Source organism: Schistocerca piceifrons, chromosome 3 (assembly GCF_021461385.2).
Source record: "Schistocerca piceifrons isolate TAMUIC-IGC-003096 chromosome 3, iqSchPice1.1, whole genome shotgun sequence".
NCBI lineage: Eukaryota > Metazoa > Arthropoda > Insecta > Orthoptera > Acrididae > Schistocerca > Schistocerca piceifrons.
The window spans coordinates 735,874,309-735,895,595 of record NC_060140.1 but is presented as its reverse complement, the minus strand read 5'-3'; the positions used below and the strand labels follow the sequence as shown (position 1 = coordinate 735,895,595).

Sequence of the window (21,287 nt, the reverse complement as noted above, 5' to 3'; positions counted from 1 at the left end):
CATCTACGCTTATTGTCAAAAGTACAGTCATATGGGTATCAAGTGAAATTTGTGACTGGATAGGACTTTTTGGTAGAGAGGTTAAAGTATGTTACCTTGGATGGAGAGTCATTGACAGGTGTAGAAGTAACTTTGAGTGTGCCCCAGGGAAGTGTGTTGGGACCCTTGCTGTTCCTGTTGTCCAAAATGAATAAATGTTGTATCGTGTGATTAAAATATCAGTGAGTCACTGTTGGAATCGACCAACTCATAAAAATACCTGGGTGTAACATTTGGTAGGGATATGAAATAGAATTGTCACACAGGTTCTGTTGTGGGTAAAGCAGGTGGTAGTCTTTGGTTTACTGGTAGAATACTGGGTAAGTGGAATCACTCTACAAAGGAGATTGCTTACAAATCACTCATGTGGCTAGTTCTAGAATATTGCTCAAGCATGTGGGACCCGTACCAGATAGGACTAAAAGGGAATATTGAATGTACACAGAGAAGGGCAACACATATGGTCACAGGTTTGTTTAATCCATGGGAGGGTGTCAGAAATATTGAAGAAACAGAATTGGAAGACTCTTGAAGATAGATGTAAACTATCCCGACGAAGTCTGTTAACAAAGTTTCAAGAACCAGCATTAAATGATTACTCCAGGAATATGTTACAACCCCCTATGTATCATTCACATAGGGATTGTCAGGATAAGATTAGAATAATTACTGCGTGCACAGACATATTCAAACAATTATTTTTCCTGTGCTCCACACATGAATGGAACAGGAAAAAAAAACCATAACAACTGGTACAATGAGACGTACTCTCTGCCATGCACCTCAAGGTGATTTTCAGAGTGTAGATGTAAACGTAGATGTAGACTATAAAAATAATTATACTTGAGTATCATTGATGCAGCAGCTTGCTGACACATTATTGAATTGTAAAGATCAGCGTCATTGTGCATATAGATTCTTGATTTTAGTGCCCTGTATAAATTTATTTATGTTTCTCTATTAAAAACAGGGTTTTATTGCGAAAGTCCTTTAGCCCCTACTTGTTCTGTGAAAATCCTATTTAGCTCCTATTAGGCCTTTTTGGATTCTATAATGTTAAAACCTTCCAGTCTGGGCCCTGATCCTTGGCATACTGGGTGCTGTTGAGAATTACAGCTGTCCATGGGCCAACACTTAAACTTATACCATGATTACCCGTGGCAACCTCATTACAGTGTTGCACTCATTGCTGAAAAGTACTTATATTCATTGTTAAGCCCCTAAAAACTTCCTGTAAGTATATTTGGATGTAAATATTTGTTGAACATTCCACAGCTACATTTTCTGCCACATTTGTGAAACATTTCCATATGCTTGTGTGTGATTAGCATTTTGTGAAACACTGGACACACCCTCCATGAAGTGATATGGTTTTGTTCGGAAAATTGATTTTCTTTTCTTAAATCTTTGTTTCTATATTACATATGAATTACCTTGGAAATTAAAATTGACACTTAAAATTCACATTCACATTTTTGCCAAATAAATGTGTCTGTCATATGGGTTATCCAGGTTAGATTTCCATTACTCTCGAGAATTTTTCTGTGATGGGACAGGAAGAACCCAGCTTCATGAGGCCAGTTGATGTGCTACTTAATGGAGAAGTAATTGCTTCAGTTTTGAAGAGCCGGTGTTAACAGTTGGAGTAGTATGCTATTTGCCCACACACTAACTTTCAGTGATCGTGGCAGACAGAGATAAGACCTCTGAATTTAATAATCTCTTGAGTTCTGTGATAAATTCCACAAGTTTTGCGACTTAACATGTGAGCTGCTCTGCACCATGTTTACTGCAATACTCTTAATTCTTTGTTGTCTTCACGTTGATTGATTCATTTCTTTGCTTAATTTTGTCAACTTATTTTCTCTTCAACTAGTAATACAAAAGTTGGTGTATGTACTTATTGTTGCATGGACTAGTTAAACTGCAAAACTGGGACTTAACCTTCTAACTAAATAAGTGTATAACTTCAGGTATGTAATTTTCTGGCTCTGTTATTACAAGAACCATTGCTACTAGACTATCACAAAAGCTTTTTCTAGCACAAGTTTTCATTTTTAATCCAATGTCCTTTCAAGATTCTGAAAAAAGATACTGTTATTATTTTAGAAAAGTTGTAGTATATTGTAAATACGTATGGATTAAAGGAGCCCACACACAAAAAGAAAGAAAATTTGCTAGCCTTTGGAATAATGCTTTTATGAGATAGAGTGAAATACTCACAGAAAACGTGCACACATGCATAAATATGCCTATGCCCCTATAAACATGCCTATGCCCCTACATGGTGCCAGCTAGACTTAACAGTGCTACTGCTGCAATTCAGCAGATGGACAGGTCATGGTGGGGGTAGTGTCAGGTGGGGTGATTAGAAGGAGTGGGAGGCAGGGAGAGGGAAGGGAGGTGGCTCAGAGGGAGGCAGCAGGCTTGCCTCCTAGGAATTTGGGAAGGAAGCAGGTAAACAAGCTAGGCATGGGAGGCAGGGTTGTAGGAGCTGGTGTCAGTGGCACACACTGAAAATGACATGAGGACATGAACTGGGAGGGAATGGGAAACTGTGGGGTGGTGAGTGGGGAAACAGTGGGTTATGTGAGATTGAGGCCAGGAATATTATGGGAGCAGAGAATGTATGTAGGGATAATGCCCACCTGTCTAGTTCAGAGAAACTAGATGGCTCGGGTTGTGAAGCAGCCATTGACATTGAGGATGTTGAGCGACAGGATGAACATTTTTGTTCTTGGAAGTAGTTTGACAGTGGCCATTTGTACGGGTAAACAACTGGTTGGTAGTCATACTGACATAAAAAGCTATGCAATGTTTTGCTCAAAGTTGTTATAGTCTTGTGAGCATAACTGACAACCAGCTATCCTTTGGGGGGGGGGGGGGGGGGGGCGCGAATGGCCACTGTATATCTGTTGCCAAAAACAATGTTGGCCATCCAGTGGTGCAACATGCAGCTGAGCACAAAATGCTAAATTTCTGGGGCTGCTTCACAACCCAGGCCATCTGGATCTTCCCCTCCACTGTCAGCTTCTCTGAACTATGCAGATGGAAGTTATCCTTAAAGAACATCCTCTTCTCTCATAATCATACAACCCTCGATCTCAGGGTAACACATTGTTCCTGCACCCTATACCCAACAGTTACCCCTCTCTCCATCCTATCACCCTCTCCCAATTCAAGTCACCTTCAGCGTGTGCTGCTCCTCACCAGCTCCTGCAACACTGCGTCCATCACACACCTAGGTAGTTTACCTGCCACCCTTTCCTTCTGCATTCCTAGCCAGCAAAACAGCTGTCTCCCTCCGAGCCACTAGCTATCCACCACAATCCTTCTCCCTGCCACCCGTCATCGTTTCCTTCCACCCAACACTACCCTCACCACAACCAGTTCACTTGCTGAACTACAGCACTGGCACTATTCCCAGCCAGCACCATATAGCATCATAGATGTGGTCTCTCTCTCTCTCTCTCTCTCTCTCTCTCTCTCTCTCTCTCTCTCTCTCTCGTGGTGTGTGTGTGTGTGTGTGTGTGTGTGTGTGTGTGTGTGTATTTCACAGCGACGTGGTCGCTTTTACTCCAAAAGTATTTACAAGATACTATTATTTCTATGCTGGTTGAAATCTACCACTATCCTGTGTTCCAACTTGTGCTGTCCAGTTGTTTCAACTTTGCTGTCCAGTCATCTTTTATCACCAGTCCCAGATACTGTTATTATCTAATCAAAACCCTCATCCTTCCTATTTGGTGATCATTGTATTCAGTCAGGCTTTTTCTGATGTTATTCAAGGTTCTGAATATTAAAACTCTGTCTGTCTCTAAATAATCTCAAATATATAATTTTGTGTGTTAAAACTTCGCATGAAATTATTGTTGGGTGTACCATTACAATAAATTCCCATTCTGTAATCAGGTGTGCTGCAACACACTTTGTGCCTATAATTGCATATTTTACGTTATTGTGTTGGTTCTACAGAGGGATTAACAACGATGATTGTTCTCTTATTCGAGTATTCATTTGTTCAAGAATAGGAATATTTCCATGTCTTATATTCTGTAACACAGCTGTCTTCATCATTTAATTGGTTTGAAGTGTGTTAAGTTCTCATTCATGTATGTGAGAAAATCCAAATCTGCCATCATTTTATTAAAGCTGTTTTCTAATATCTGTGGAGTTTTTTGGTGGACCACTTAGAATTTATTTTGCATTTCTAAGACAGTATGAGCCCATTGTTGAAGTATACAGGTGCAAAACCACCTTTTAAAAATCAACTGTAGGATATATTCAACACATTTCATATTATAATGTTTGATATCACTGTGAACAGGTAGTTAACCAGGCTGTCAACTTGTGTTGCATCCTCTTTTATCTTCATTAGCAATGCACATCAGTATTCATGTTTGGAAGCTGAAACATATGTCACAAAAGAGCGTGTCAATAATTCTGATGAAATAGTTTCGCAACCACATTCATTAGTTGTGTTAGTGTTAGATGAAACTATTATGTGCGATTGATGTACGTTTTGATGTGTTGTTGTTGTTATTATTATTATTATTATTATTATTTAGTCTCGGTGTTGTAATGATGGGAATTAATTGAAACTGCTGTATAGATTGACAGTAAATGGAATTCGTCTTTGATCTGACATCCTGTGAGTATTGTTAGCTATATGGAATGTATAATAAGTAGAATGAAATTGCATATGACTGGCTGCTTGCCACTATTTGGTAGGTAACTGAAGATATAAATATGTGCATACCCCCCTCGCCCTCCTCCTCTCTCTGATTTCTGCTGCCTGCCACTGGGTGGATTATTGGGTTAATAATTGCCTGAGTAGATCCCATTTGTATGAAACTGATTGTTTCTTTGATAGCGAGTTCAATCGGAAAATAAATGGTCTGTAGAAGTTCCTTTAATTTACAATTTCTTGGCCGTATGAATACCAAGTATGTATGTATGAACGGCATACAGAATTCTCGTCCATTTTGTAGTATATAAGTACCTTTATTAAATGTATGATTTTTTTTTTTTTTTAAATCTTGCTAGATATACCATGGCCCATATCTGGGCATGCCCACCATCAGAAGGGGATGATTATATATTTCATTGTCATCCAGCTGAACAAAAGATACCTAAACCGAAGAGACTTCAAGAATGGTACAAGAAGATGTTGGATAAAGGCATAATAGAGAGGATAGTCCTTGATTATAAGGTAATTATTTTATGCTCATTAAATTTCAGCAGAAAGTTATAAAAGCCTTACTGTATGAGTAAAAAGGAATGGTTACAATGTTCTGTGTTTTTGTAAGTTTAGATTTGAGCCTCTTTTGTTTGGCCTTACTTGATTTTGTTGTTACTTCTATTGAAAATAAATTTGACAAGCTTTTTATTATTATTTTTTCAAATAAAAACTCAGGACAAACCACAATATAAGTTGCAATGGCACTCACTTGTGATTCAAGTCAGATTGCAGTGTACACTGTGTGGATTTCCTCACATATTGATCTAAATCCACTTTTATTCCTCTCCTCCAGTATCCCTCATCCACTCCTGGTTCATTGCTCTGACCCTTCATTACGAGATAACTAGTGGTCCTGTGCTTTCTGTAAAATCTCTCCCGTAAACTTTGCTGGTACTACTGCCCGTGCCCCTAGTCTCATTTCCTTCCACAACAGTCTGTCACAAGTGTGAAATTTTGATTGTGTTCTGTAATGTTCACAGTAACTGTCAGTGTTCTGTGCTTTCTGCCCCTGTGCAAGACCATGACTCAGAACTTTCACTACTGTTACTTTACTGTTTAATGTCCCTGCATTCCTGTGCTTCTTCCTGGCTTGGGTGCCACTTCATAGTCGAATTTGCTGTCTCAGGGTCCATTTTGTCAGCATGCTGGGCTGTCAGTCCAAATAACCACTTCAAAGATGCGTGGTCGCTCACTGCTTGAATCCCCCCCCCCCCCCCCCCTTCCCCGATTCTTCAGAGATAAAATCTAAAATACATGACACTCTAAATGAGGCTGAACATACGTTTTTGTTTTGGATGGTTCTTCTGCGCTCTATTCAGCTGTCTCCATGTGTAGGCTACAGAGTGCTCTTCACTATTAATCTCCTGGTGTAAGACACATCCCAAAGCATGATTAAATGCATCATGCGAAAGGATTAATTCCTTCAAAAGTCTGCAAATAGTAGAGTTGGGGGGATATCAAAATCACTCTTTAATTCTCCAAATGCACCCTTGACACTCTTCTGTCCATATGAATTTCACACCTTTCCTTAGAAACTACGTGGTGTGTTATGTCAGCAAACCCTTTTGTGAATTTTCTGTAGTAATTTGAGGACCCCTAAAAAGATTGCAGTTCCTTAATCAATGTAGGCATTGGTCTCTTGTACTTTCCTTGAAGGCACTGACCATCTTGTCTCATTGTGGGATAAATGTATTAATAGTTCTTGTAGAAATAGTAAACAGCCAATCAGTTGGCTGCTCACTATTTCTATAAGCAGATTTCACTGTATTTTAAAATACGGTAATAAGCTTTGAAGTAATAAACAGTTTACTTACTGTTTTTTTTTTCCATCTGTCTCATTTCTGTTTGATTGCCCCTTATGCTGGGTGTTCCATTTATCTGATGACCGCCTGTGCAGCACAGTAGATGCTGGGCAGCAAGGACTCAGTTGCCCGGCAGTCAGATGTCATGTTGCCTGTGTACTGCGGCGGTACAACATGGCTACATTTAAAATATAAGCAAATAAATTTTGTAGGCACCCATGTCACACAAGGAGATGTTGGCATTGCCTGCCATTATTTTCCATGCATTTCTGACATCTTCTCAAGAAATTATTAATCACGCAGTGTAATTGTCTCTGAGATATTGAATTAATTGATTCATGGATATTATCATTGAGTTCCTCTATCGTGTAAGGATTTATTGTGTACTCTTTGTCCTTCACTGTACCCCACAAATAAAAATCATACAGAGTTAAATCAAGACTTCTAGCAGGCCAGATATTGTTACTAATCACTCTTTCACTGAACACATTGTGAATTGCGTGCAAAGAAACATTGGCCGTATGTGCCCTTCCCAAATATTGTTGAAAAAATTTTGCATAATGTTTTGCACATATTTTCCATGTGTAACTGTGTCATTAAAAAAAGTGGGCCTATTATTCTGACACCACTAACTGCATGCCACACTCATATTTTCTGATCATGAAGGGATTCCCCATGAAACACAACTGGTCTGTCTGCGCTCCAATGTCGTCATTTTTGGGAATTAACATACCCGTGTAAATGGAACCAAGCCTCGTCTGAAAACAGAATGACGTAAGGATCAATTTCACTGTCATGTACTTGTTTTAAAACTCATTTGCAGAACTTAATCCTGTGCACAGGATCACCAGGTCAAAGTTCCTGTACTATTGATATTTTATAATGCTGTAGCCCAAGCAGCTTGGCACCTCTTTGTACTGAGGTGCACAATATTTATATTTGCTGCAAAAGATGTGCAAAGAGACTTTTTAAGGGAATTTTCCAGGTGGTATACAATGTCATCGAGACGAGCTTCTGTGAGCACTGTACGTCATCGATTATGCCTCTTGTCTTTCTTGAACACATCCCGTTCCACAAAATTGGCCTGCAGTACCCCGAGCAGGTGGTCATCACTTAATGGAGTGGCATGCATATGACCTAATTTCTGTTTGTTTTTTTCAAGCTGAGGTAGCGTTCAGGAAAAATATGACCCATTTTCTATTTCCATCCTTGTCTGCTGAGGTAGTACTCCAGCTCTGATATAGAAGTTACAGGAAACCTCCATTTTAATGAATTACTGGGCCTCCTATACCCTGCGCAACATAATTAAAGCACCACTTTTTCAAAACCATGTAATTGTCCCATGTTCTGATGCACAAGCTTGAAATTTGGCTCAAAGGTGCCTTCAACCTTACTCTGCAATAGTGCAAAAGCATTGTGTCCTCTGAAGTCACCCTCAGGCACAACAATGCTTCAGACAGCAAGATGTTGAAACATATGGAAAAAAAAGATGAGAGCTGAGAAGTGCATGTGACATGTAAAGTTATTGAAGTCAAATTAGCACTAAATTTCATCACAGTTCTACCCGCTACCACTGTGGACATGTCACATGATAGAAAGGTTGTCACAGGCATTCTTACCCATATTTAACCTTTCTTTTGATGCCTGTGCGATGGAGGTTAAAACTGCAATGTCCAATGTTGAAATCACGCAGGTCCCTTATGAGTGACAACAAAACATTTCAGACACATTGCTGCTCGGAATCAAAATGAAAAGACCTCGATGTGGCATAAAGGGCATCAGTGAAATCACCCTTTTCCTTGGGACATCGATTCCCACACAGTTCATGGTAGAAAGTGACAATTCACAGTGCGCCCATAAATGTGACTTTTACAGAGAAAATCTGCAAAATACTCTTACACATCTGCAGACAGGCAATTTTTCTCAGAGGTGTGTATCAAGTGGTTGCCTCTCTGCAGACACCTTAGGCTACTTTGAAAGTTTTGTCTGTAAAGGTAGATTTTTAAAGTTCTCAGTAAATGCAGATAGCTACCACTGAGGGTTTTGCCAAACTGGGCTTCTTAGAGGAACCTTTTGCTGTCTTATTCTCAAATGTGTCAATGTTTCACTTCTCTGTGAACACCACAGGAGGGCGTGAAACTCGTGCACTGTAAAGGATAGGAATCCTTTGCTACTTTGGATCATTTTCAGATTTTGTTGAACGGTTGTGAACGGTCTCTAGTGACTCAAACCTGTACAAGAGAGCAAAAATTCTGCTCACGGTGCAATCCAAAGGTGTATGATCACATTTAATAGGAATGCAGCCTCACAGTGTCCACAGAGGAGGATTGAAATGTCGAGTGTGTCAGCAGTGTCAAAGGTTGTTAAGAATGTCTTTCTAGTGCTCATTGTACTGCGAACTGTCTGCCATGGAATGTTTGGGGAATAATCAACATCCCAAGAAAGGGGTGGTTTCATTGATGATGCCTTTTAAGCCACTCCCTGAGGCCCTTTCATTTAGATTCTGAGTGGTAGTTTGTTTGAAATGTTTTCCGTGGCCACCCATAAGAAAACTGTGTGATTTCAACTCTGGGTGTCACATGCTGACCTCCATTGCAGAGGCGTCAAAAGAAGCAGTGAAATGTAGGTAAGAGAGGCATGAAGACCTTCACATGTGACCCTTCCATGGTGGCGTTGGGCAAAATTGTGATGAAATTTGTGCCAAAATGGCATCAGTAATACGCTTTACATCACATAAACTTGAGAGGTCTGGCCTTTTTTTCCACGTGTCAACACCTTTCTGTGTTTAAATCATCATTGAGCCTGAGGGTGACATTGCAGGCTGCCACGTTGTAGGCACCATTGAGCCAAATTTCAATCTTATGCATCGGAATGGAAGATAATTAAGAGGTTTCAAAAATTAATCCTTTAATTCTGTTGCACAATATAGTTTGCTTTAAATGAGTGTTTTCCATAAGTGGCAGCTTACCACACTTAAATCAAAGGCGTGATCAGAATGTAATTTCAAACTCTTTAGATGATGTAAGTATTTCTTGATCACAAGCTATCTTGCTGGAAACTAAAGTTGTTTAGCTTGATATAAAGGTTGTTTTCAATGAATAGTTTCTGTAAAATTCCCTGTTTGTATCATGATTTAAAGAAAGCATCCAAATGAAGAGTTTAGCACGGAAAGAAAGTTAAAGAAAATTTCTTAGTAATGACCTTGGTTTCATAGCAAAAAAGTAAATAAATAAAAGCCAATAAAGTTAGTTTGCTTCTTTTTTCCAATGTATTCTACCAGCGGGTATTGTCACTGCAGCTGATTGATGTTCCAGGACTATGAAAAATTCCACATGTTGTATCAAATCCTTACACAGCTATGGACAAACTTCTTGCAGGTGAATCCTCCTCCTCCTCCTCCTCCTCCTCCTCCTCCTCCTCATCGTCATCATCATCATCATCATCATCATCATCAAAATCCACCATAATTTATTTTAGTTTGTTCCTTCACAAGAGTATCATGCAAATCACTTAACATGAGTTTGGGGTTTGAAAGTCAAGCTGTTGTCATGAGGCATAGTCCTGAAATGTGTCACTAGTAATAACATCTGTAATGACTTTCCATTCTTCTGTACAGAAATTGGCTTCAATTGCAGATAATGTTGTACCAAAGCCTGAATTTGCACAACAGCTTAGTGCTACCTGTTTAGCATACGATACTGCCCTTCGCTCGAGGAATGAATTCAGCCCTGCACAGTAGCCATTTTGTGTTTTGTTTTCACTGATAGAATTATACCCAGGTCCAGAGGAGCCGGTATCTGTACACTTAAAATAGCAGGAAGAACACATCATAAATATTTCTAGTAAATGAAGTTGCCATCACATGTGGAGTAACAAGAATAATCTTTTCGATTCACCTAGTCTTGGTATCTAATCTTCTAATAATCTCCCACAAATTTCTGCAGTCATCCAGACACTGTTATTAAAGCTGAAGTATAAAATGGTGTTCACTTTCCAATTATTAATGTAGACCTGTCAATTTTTCTGTGCTCATTTTACTTCCATCACTTATTTCTACTTTGTTAAGAATAGATTTCTGATGGAACTGAATTGGAAAAGATCCCAGTGTCATCGAAACTGAAAGTCTTTCTGATTCATGTGCATGTATCAGCCTAACAAAGTATTTTTCTTCCAGTATTCCACAACCCTTCTTTTTCCACTGAAATTTATGATTTTTGAAAACAATCTACCCAAACTTTCGTTGTACTCAATCTTCAGTCTCAATACGCAGCATGAGAGTTGGGATGGGAACTTGTATAGAAGTGTGTCATGTTCATGTGGGGAAAGGGGAAATGGTTAGGTGCCAGTAGGACTCATGCACTTAGGGTTCCTTACAAATGTAATTATGCATATAGACAGTTATCATTCTGGGATGGATTCCAAGTCTTTTGAGAATGTTAATTTCAAGTTTAAAGTCTGATAACAAACAACAGAGGTATTTTATTTTCATATGATACAGTTGTAAATTAACAATTTTCTGAACCTTTCCATTTCCTTCTTACTAAATTTCATGATTCTACACCAAGGGGAGTTACCCTGTAGGTTTTAATGAATTGAGTGTGCTAGTGTCAAAATATGTGACATAAATGGCTGTATCTTTTGATTGCATTGACTTGGAAGCTTAACATTTTTATACCACCAAAGGACTATCGATCTCAGTGGATGACTTAAATTTTGTGGTAATATGTCTATCCGTTCCTGAGAAAAGGACTCTTAATAGATGGAGGGACAGACAGACAGTCAACAAATAATGTTTTCCCGGCCTGGTATAATTACAAATAAACACTTTTGACTTTTTCTCTTAACCAGTATTGTGAAAATCTTTTTATCTGCCCCTCGATTTCGAATCTCGTTTCTCAGGTGCGGCTTAGATTCGAGTGCGACTTAAATTCGAGTAAATACGGTAATCTAAAGGTCAAAAAGTGATTAGAAGAGCACAAGGGGAACTGTAGAAGAGGGGAGATTGACAGATTAGCTGTGGAACAGGCTTTGCAGCCAGGAGATCACCACATTCATTTTGATAGGACTCAAGTACTGGCAGCCACCACAAGGGCACACCACGAAAGGCTATATACATAGGCCATAGAGATTGTTCAACATCCCATGAATTTCACTAGCCCGGAGGAGGGCATGAAAGTGAATGACATCTGGATTCTAGCACTGAGGAAGATGTGACCTAGTCTTCCACCATGGGGTGATAGAAGTAGTGAACGAATGGCAACTTACAATGGCCAGTTGTGCTCAGGTATTCAAAGCATGAGATGTCACACTGTGGTCAGTTGTGAGCGAAGCTGTGAATCAGAAACTGAAAGAAGCTACAACCCCCCTTGAAAACGTCCTCTGCAGATGAAGACGAAACGCTGGATTTTAAAGTGAAGTCCATCCAAGCATGCCATAATGTTGCAGAATATTTTATTAACTGTGACATCGTGGCTATGAAAGTTTTTGTTTTCCAATATACATTACTGCAACTTTCGGTTCTCATACTGGATTTTGAGAAGGAACAAGATAGAGCAAAAGGTCTGAACGTATGTATACACTGGAGATTTAATAATGTCCGGTAGTTAGTATAAACCACAGTTGAGAGTAATTTATTTCAGTGTATTAGTTCATATTTAAAAAAAAAAGTTTTGAACAATAATGTTTAAAAAAAAGTTTATATGCAGTTCAATATCATTTTATGCATCAGCGATGTAACAAATAGGTGCACAGCAAAAGTTATTACTCTAGTACTAACGTATTTGTTTTACATTACTTCATGTCATAGTTTTTGCTGCCAGGAATAATGTATCTTCAATGATGCTTCGCATATTAGCCCCTGAAAATGGAATTCTAGTGTTCGATTAGAGTTGTAAATTACATTTAATCTTAGCCTCCAGAACTGATTTCTATAATGTGTAGATATATAGAAAATAATTTTGATCCAGCATTTATTTTCCAGGATATTCTGAAGCAAGCAGTGGAAGATAAATTAATTTCAGCAGCTGAACTGCCATATTTTGAAGGTGATTTCTGGCCAAATGTTTTGGAGGAGAGTATAAAAGAACTTGATCAAGAAGAAGAGGAAAAGCGCAAACAAGCAGAAGCTGCAGAGGCTGCTGCCAATGCTGTAAGTGTAAATGCATTGTACATCAGATGAAATAAAATGGTGTAGGATGTGGGGGGGCTAATAATTCTGTTGTTGAAATTCCGTTTTATCTGTATTAAAGTGTTTATTACATCTTATTCTCCATTTGGTGTTTCAGATATTTTCACTGCAAGAAGAAAGTGAAACAGGACCTGATGGCAAAAAGAAAGGTCAAAAAAAGGCTAAAAAATCTAATAAATCTAAAGCCAATCAGCGAAAAAACAGTAAAAAGTCAAATACACCGCAGACCGGAAATGATCTTTCAGCAAAAATTTTTGCTACAATGGAAAAGCATAAAGAAGTTTTCTTTGTAATCAGGCTGCACTCTGCGCAATCTGCTGCCAGCTTGGCAGTAAGTAGCAGATTTATTTATTTGTTTATTTTTGTATATGAGAGTTCATTTATTTCAGACATCGGTATATCTAATTTTGTTCTGTTTTCACGTTGCAGCCCATTCAGGATCCTGATCCATTTATAAACTGTGATCTTATGGATGGAAGAGATGCATTCTTAACAATGGCACGTGAACGCCATTATGAATTTTCATCATTGAGGAGAGCCAAGTTTTCATCTATGTCAATGCTTTATGAACTCCATAACCAAGGACAGGACAGATTTGTATATACTTGCAATAATTGCAAGGGTCATGTAGAAACGCGTTACCATTGCACTGTTTGTGACGTAAGTGCTTCATTATATTGCACAGAGTTGTTGTTTTTTATAACAGATAGTTTCGTCATGCCTAATTCTGTTATTCTTCGTAGGATTTTGACCTGTGTGTTCAGTGCTATGAGAAAGATGGGCATCCTCATAGGATGGAGAAACTTGGCTTGGACTTGGATGATGGCTCCTCTCCTTCAGATCAGAAGCAAGCTAATCCTCAGGTACAATTACATACTAGCTTAGTTTTTTGTAAAAAATTCCGAGGGAGCCTTCCTGCAAAAGCTTTCTTTGCTGTGTTAAACAAAACAATGCACCTGTAAATACAAGTAGCATTGTGAATGTTGATACTTAAAACTTAATGTTTTCAAACTTCCCCGCCACCTCTGCTCCCCAGTAAGGAAAGTTGTTCAACTGTTATTTATGAACGGAGAGAAAGCTGATAGAATTCTTTTTACTTTCTTGAATTTATTTTACTGAAGAAAAGAAAGTTGGCCTTTTTTTCTTTGTTATGACACTGAATACTTAAAGCAAACAATGGAAGTCCAGGGTGGAATAGCAAGAAAATTATAAAATGGTGATTGCTGCTCCTACAATTTACAATCATGTAGAGGGGACGTTGAGTCGCAGACAGGCACAACAAAAAGACTATTATACATTTTAACTTTCGGAAAAAGGTCTTTTGGGCAAAAGTTACAATGTATTGCAGTATTTTCATTATGCCTGTCTGCAAGTCACTGTGTCCTCAGATGGTGAGTAGCAATTTACACTTTTCATGATATTGTTGATTGTTTAAAGCGGTTACACTAATGACAAAAGAGTCTTAACATAACTGTGTGTCTTCCAGGCTCTTGCCTCTTTTTCTCTTGGTGTGATTCTTCTTCTTACATGAAATTAAGGGTAAAACCAGAAAGCTAAACAAAAAACAATTTCTTCTCATGGAAACAAAGTAAGTGAAACAGTCCCTGTAGAGAGCATCATGACATAAGTTTGGTTCTGTCCAGCGAATTTAACACTAAATAAATTTCTAAATTCTCTTTGTCTTTAGGTGGGAAAGCAATCAGCAAGCCACTTAATTCTGTTGCCACAGATCTCTAAATTATGTATTGAAAGTATGTGTGTTAAATACTTGTCAGCAGTTTTTTATAAGGCACATTAATGTGCTACTATCTCAGAAAAAATTGTAGATATTATTCACTGTAAAGAGCCTTAAGCAGATATCTTTTATTCGAACTGTGGTGGTTGTAGTAATGAGAAATCCTTGTTTTAAATAAGAATATGTAGTACTCGGTAACCTCTCTGAGACGCTGTGGAACTGCACAGATCTTAGTACTGAGTTTCTTTTTCATGTCCTTCATAGAAATGTCATTTCAGATTGAATTTTTTTGTATCTTATATAATTGGGTTTGAGTGATTTCATGAACACCAATGTCCGCCTGCTTAGCTGGGTGGTAATGTGCTTGCCTCCGATGCAGTGGGCTCAGTTTCGATTCCCAGCTGGGTTGGAGATTTTCTCCGCTCATGGACTGGGTGTTGTGTTGTCCTTATCATCATTTCATCCTCATCATCGGCCACAAGTCGCCCAATATGGTGCCGACTGAAATAAGACTTGCACTTGGCGGCCGAACCCGAATGGGACATCCCGGCCAACAATGCCATACGATCATTTCATTTCATTTAATGAACACGCATGAAAGCATTTTGCATACCTATATCTCAAGTGATGTACAGTAAGAAGTCACAATCTTTTGCGTCTGAAATGAAGAGATTGACTGTCAGTTTGCACATCATATGTATCAGTACTTAGAGCCGAAGATGGCATATATATATATATATATTAAAAAAAAGAAACAAATATGCTGTGACTTGCCAAACGAGAAAGCACTGGTAGATAGACATAATAAAAAACACACAAATTTCAAGCTTTCGCAACCCCCGGTTGCTTCATCAGATATATATATATATATATATATATATATATATATATATATATATCTAAAAAGAAAGATGATGAAACTTACCAGACAAAAGCGCTGGCAGGTCGATAGACACACAAACATACACACAAAATTCTAGCTTTCGCAACCAATGGTTGCCTCGTCAGGAAAGAGGGAAGGAGAAGGAAAGACAAAAGGATATGGGTTTTAAGGGAGAGGGTAAGGAGTCATTCCAATCCCGGGAGCGGAAAGACTTACCTTAGGGGGAAAAAAGGACAGGTATACACTCGCACACACACACACATATCCATCCACACATACACAGACATAAGCAGACATTTGTAAAGGCAAAGAGTTTGGGCAGAGATGTCAGTCGGGGCGGATGTACAGAGGCAAAGATGAAGTTGAAAGACAGGTGAGGTATGAGCGGCGGCAAATTGAAATTAGAAATTAGCGGAGATTGAGGCCTGGCGGATAGCGAGAAGAAAGGATATGCTGAAGGGCAAGTTCCCATCTCCGGAGTTCTGACAGGTTGGTGTTAGTGGGAAGTATCCAGATAACCCGGACGGTGTAACACTGTGCCAAGATGTGCTGGCCGTGCACCAAGGCATGTTTAGCCACAGGGTGATCCTCATTACCAACAAACACTGTCTGCCTGTGTCCATTCATGCGAATGGACAGTTTGTTGCTGGTCATTCCCACATAGAACGCTTCACAGTGTAGGCAGGTCATTTGGTAAATCACGTGGGTGCTTTCTCACGTGGCTCTGCCTTTGATCGTGTACACCTTCCGGGTTACAGGACTGGAATAGGTGTAAAACCTGTCCCATGCACCCTCCCACCACCACCTATTCCAGTCCTGTAACCCGGAAGGTGTACACGATCAAAGGCAGAGCCACGTGTGAAAGCACCCACGTGATTTACCAAATGACCTGCCTACACTGTGAAGCGTTCTATGTGGGAATGACCAGCAACAAACTGTCCATTCGCATGAATGGACACAGGCAGACAGTGTTTGTTGGTAATGAGGATCACCCTGTGGCTAAACATGCCTTGGTGCACGGCCAGCACATCTTGGCACAGTGTTACACCGTCCGGGTTATCTGGATACTTCCCACTAACACCAACCTGTCAGAACTCCGGAGATGGGAACTTGCCCTTCAGCATATCCTTTCTTCTCGCTATCCGCCAGGCCTCAATCTCCGCTAATTTCTAATTTCAATTTGCCGCCGCTCATACCTCACCTGTCTTTCAACTTCATCTTTGCCTCTGTACATCCGCCCCGACTGACATCTCTGCCCAAACTCTTTGCCTTTACAAATGTCTGCTTATGTCTGTGTATGTGTGGATGGATATGTGTGTGTGTGTGCGAGTGTATACCTGTCCTTTTTTCCCCCTAAGGTAAGTCTTTCCGCTCCCGGGATTGGAATGACTCCTTACCCTCTCCCTTAAAACCCATATCCTTTTGTCTTTCCTTCTCCTTCCCTCTTTCCTGACGAGGCAACCATTGGTTGCGAAAGCTAGAATTTTGTGTGTATGTTTGTGTGTCTATCGACCTGCCAGCGCTTTTGTCTGGTAAGTTTCATCATCTTTCTTTTTAGATATATTTTTCCCACGTGGAATGTTTCTCTATATATATATATATATATATATATATATATATATATGTCTGACTGATGGAGACTGAGAGTTTACCTGTAATCATTTGTAACACAATTGGTTAAAATGCTTTTTCTGGGAGGGTTTACTTATTCCTTGCTCAGCATCTACTGTATACTTTATTGACCACAGAAAACTACCATGAGACTTCACTGTTTTTTTATTCAATTGGGACACAAAAGTTAAATTTACAAATTATTAATACTATTCATTGTTAGAGCCTCATAATTATTGCACAACATTCACATTTTTACATCTTTTCAACATGGCTATGATGTTACTCTGTAATAATGTGTTCAAATTCAGACTTAATTTGCATTTATTCTTATTTTGAATTACTCTCAGGGCTCTGAATGATACCACTTACCTACGCATATTATGTTCCTGCAGTTCTTCTTCTGTCATATTCTTCTCACCACATACCAAAGTAAGGGAAAAAGAAATTCTGTGTGACACATGTTTAGAAACCTGCTTCGGCATCCAAAATAGTGCATTTTGTTTGGGTTTTGTGTGTGTTGTTACTGTATGCAGATAATGCAAAGGTGATTTGAGGCTGGTAACCTGCTTTTGTACTCCAGTATTAGTTTACAGTTTTAATATTGTCAACAATTTCTGAGCCCCAGAGTGCGAGGGGAGGACTTTTCGATTTGAGAGGATAGACTAAATGACTAATTCGTAGATAACTGTTGAGATTGAGGACTTTGACAATAGTGTAGTTTGTGACATGATGATTCAGACTTCACTGACCAAGACAGAATGGAAGAAACTCAATAGCAGTGTAGGAAACAGCAAATGTGGTATGATAGTGACACACATTCATTTTGTTCACTTCGTAGCAAGAATCACTGATACATAGATTGTTTTTTATATCTGAGCAGAAGAACAGGATTCTGATCTATTGTGACAGACAAGAATGTTGGAACTCAGAATTGGCTAAATATCCACTTTGATTAGTAGTGAGAAGCAATTTGTTTTTGAAATGGCAATATAAAGCAATTTTTAAATCTGATCACTACCTACTTCCAGTTATTACAGTGGTGGCTCTAAAAAAACTTAAAAATTCTTGTAAATTGTCAGCATGTAGCATTGTTTACATGTGGCTGTGTAATGTGAATGTAAAGTGCCGGGTTTCACATTGTTATGATTCAGGGTTCAAATCATTCGTGCGTGTGTGTTTGTGTGTGTGTGGGGGGGGGGGGGGGGGGAGGGAGAGTGTTCCAAATGTGGTGACTGCTTAGAGTGGGTGGTTTATCCTTTGCCAATAATCAATAATCAACCATCCACACAATCTTCACTTACATTTTCTATGCTTTACTTTTTCTTTTAAATACAGCAGTGGCCATCAGTATTTGAGAATAAGCATGAGGTTCACTCCATACAATTTCTAGTGTGATCTTCCTGAGTGTATTGTATTTTCCTAAACTTGGGGTCGTCTGTGTCCTGTATCACTGTGTCACAGAACTAAAAAAAAATTATGATTGAAAATCCTGGATAGAGTACAAACAGAGATGTGAATAAAGGTAGCTGTTTATCACGTAGAAGCAATTTTTAATAATAAATAGGTACTGAAACTGGAAGCTCAACATTTTAACCTGTTGTTGATGTTATCTGTTGCTCGTCACTTTTCTGCTGTAAAATGGTGCTTTTTATCACTATTTATGTTAAACAATAATTTATTGAAGAAATTTATGAAAGTTATTTGATACTTTTGAAACTCTGCATTGAACAGTGAGAGAAATTTCCTCAACTATCAGTTTTATTGTGACTCTGTTTCATGATAACATAAATTTTTTTTTTTCGTTATTTAGTAGGGAGTAGGTGAAACATCAAAAAAAGCCTAGCACTGGAATATGGTATATTTACCTTTGATATAAATTTGTAAGTGATATTTGATTTGTAAGCTTAATATTGCCATGTGTTAGTTGATTAAGAGGCTCAGTGAAGAGCAGAGATAAACAATTAAATATTTTCTTGAGCTGTGAAGGTAATACTTTTGTTGGAGGGGGTGGGATGGGTGGGAAGGACACCCCACACTGAATTTCCACAAAGTAGCTGTACAGTGGCCGAAATAGTTGGGCACAGATATAGTTTTCAGTCACATGGAAGAATTGTGCGTGCAGGGAAAACAGTTTCATTCTGTTTGCATTAACATTTGAGACATAAGACATAACAATTTAACTTTACAGGAGGCGCGAAAACTTTCAATACAGCGTTGCATCCAATCATTAGTACATGCATGCCAGTGCCGTGATGCCAACTGTCGCCTGCCCAGCTGTCAGAAGATGAAGAGAGTTGTGCAGCATACAAAGATATGTAAAAGGAAGACAAATGGTGGCTGCCCCATATGCAAACAGCTTATTGCACTTTGCTGTTACCATGCAAAGCATTGCCAGGTAAATACATTTTTGAAATAATATTCCATTGAAGCAGGATGTGGTCTGCAATTGGTTCTGTTAAATTTGCGACAATATGGAAATAGTTAAAATTAAATGTAGTGAGATATGTTATCAGGAAAACCCAAGTCTACAAATTAATTAATGATAATTAATTGTTGTCCAATTTCTTTTATATACTTCTTGTGACTGGCCAGGTCAGTCACAAGAAGCATCTAACACAAAAAGAACAGAATAGCAAAGGTACAACATTTTATTAATTACAATAATTTTGGTATGGGGATTCATTGCTCCTGTGAGTATTACTTGACGTTAAATCCTGAGCTTTATAGGGTCATGGCTTATGATGTCATGCTGCCAAGTACCTACGGCTTCCCCTAAACATCACACTCAGCAAATTGTTCATTTCCAGTTCTGAAAATGACTGAAATGCAGATGCAGTATATTTAAGTTAGTGCCGTATTTGTTGTGCAATATGTGTGTGTTTGGGACTGGTCCTGTTCAGTTTTCTCCCATATATTAATAGAGTAGATGTTAGTTATCCTAATACAGTACGACAGTTTTAAAAAAGAAATACTCAAGAAAGATGCCTCTAAAAATGAAATAATTCCCGAGCACTCTTAAGTACAAAAGACTTTGCACAATACTAGCTGAATGAGTAAGACTGAAGTCTCGTGAAAGAAGAGTCACAGGTCCAAACCATCATTACAGCTTCTCTCTCTCTCTCTCTCTCTCTCTCTCTCTCTCTCTCTCTCTCTCTCTTCCACCACCACCCCCAAATGAAATTCATAATAAACAAATATTGAACCATAATTTTCTAATGAAAAGAATGTAATTTTATGTTTAGTGGTGGCTCACATGAAATAAATTAAAATTTGGTACAGTCATGGGAAATGACTTAATCAGTAATAATCCAGAATAAATTTTGACTGCAGCAGAGTTCGCGCTGAAATGAAAGTTTTGTCACAGATTCGGACCAGATTAATGTGCCAGGAAGTTTCATTGATAATACTGGTGCATTTCTCCACAGAACAAAGACATTAGTGGGCATTAGCAGTAAATAGAGGTTGTATAGGATACCCAGGAGAAAATGCATTTCCAGCTGACCATCAGATCTTTGTGTGAATACAGTCCAACCTTTTGAATTTTTTACGTACTAGAATCCAATAGATGACTTCTGAATGGATACCCCCACAACATTACATCTTTTACACTATCTTTAACTCCATGTACTATTAGCATAAATTGTGCTAGGGAGATATGTTGTTAATCCAGTAAGCATATAATAGCTCGCAACTCTTTTTCTACCACATTTTCTGAAATTTCTTGCCTCAGTGCAAGAGTTATAACAGTATAGTTTGGCATTCTGCTATCATATGTACATATGTGCTGCTGCCAAGGCAGAAACATGGCTGCTGTACAGCAGCAGTGTTGGCCACTCACTCTTTAAATGACTCGCTGAATGTGACGTCTAGTGGCAGGACTAGATACCTGTGGCCCAACGGCATGAGCCATCAGGTGCAGATTAGCACTGCATTTCTCCTACAAACACATGATGCAGCTGTAACACTTTCATTGTATCCACCATTTCCTTGTGTTAGCAAAGAACCAGGTCCATAAGTACAATGTTTTGGGGAAACTTCTTTAATAATTAAAGAAAGATGGTATTTTGTTACAAGTTATTATAGACCAGTCATGGACAACTCTTGGTGACCTGTGGGCCTGATTCACATACATACTTAAGATTGTGGGCCATCTTGTCACAGGACATGATAGCAGTGCTAGTATATTCAAAACTGTAGCATCCTTCATGTTAGTGTTTATGGGGTAACACAATTATATGAAGGGCACCCCTTACCTGACACAGCAGGCCAACAAATTATGCCTAAAA

At 38.8% G+C, this 21,287-nt stretch overlaps 1 protein-coding gene across 1 annotated transcript in view; it reads left to right on the top strand.

Annotated features, from left to right (window-relative positions):
• LOC124790060 (CREB-binding protein) overlaps positions 1-21,287 on the top strand; it is a gene marked incomplete in the record, with an annotated part of 157,555 nt that overhangs the window by 124,897 nt on the left and 11,371 nt on the right. The window contains 6 exon segments of the mRNA XM_047257622.1: positions 5,086-5,251; positions 12,563-12,730; positions 12,867-13,100; positions 13,199-13,429; positions 13,513-13,632; positions 19,190-19,396. Of these exon segments, the coding sequence (XP_047113578.1) occupies positions 5,086-5,251; positions 12,563-12,730; positions 12,867-13,100; positions 13,199-13,429; positions 13,513-13,632; positions 19,190-19,396 (1,126 nt within the window).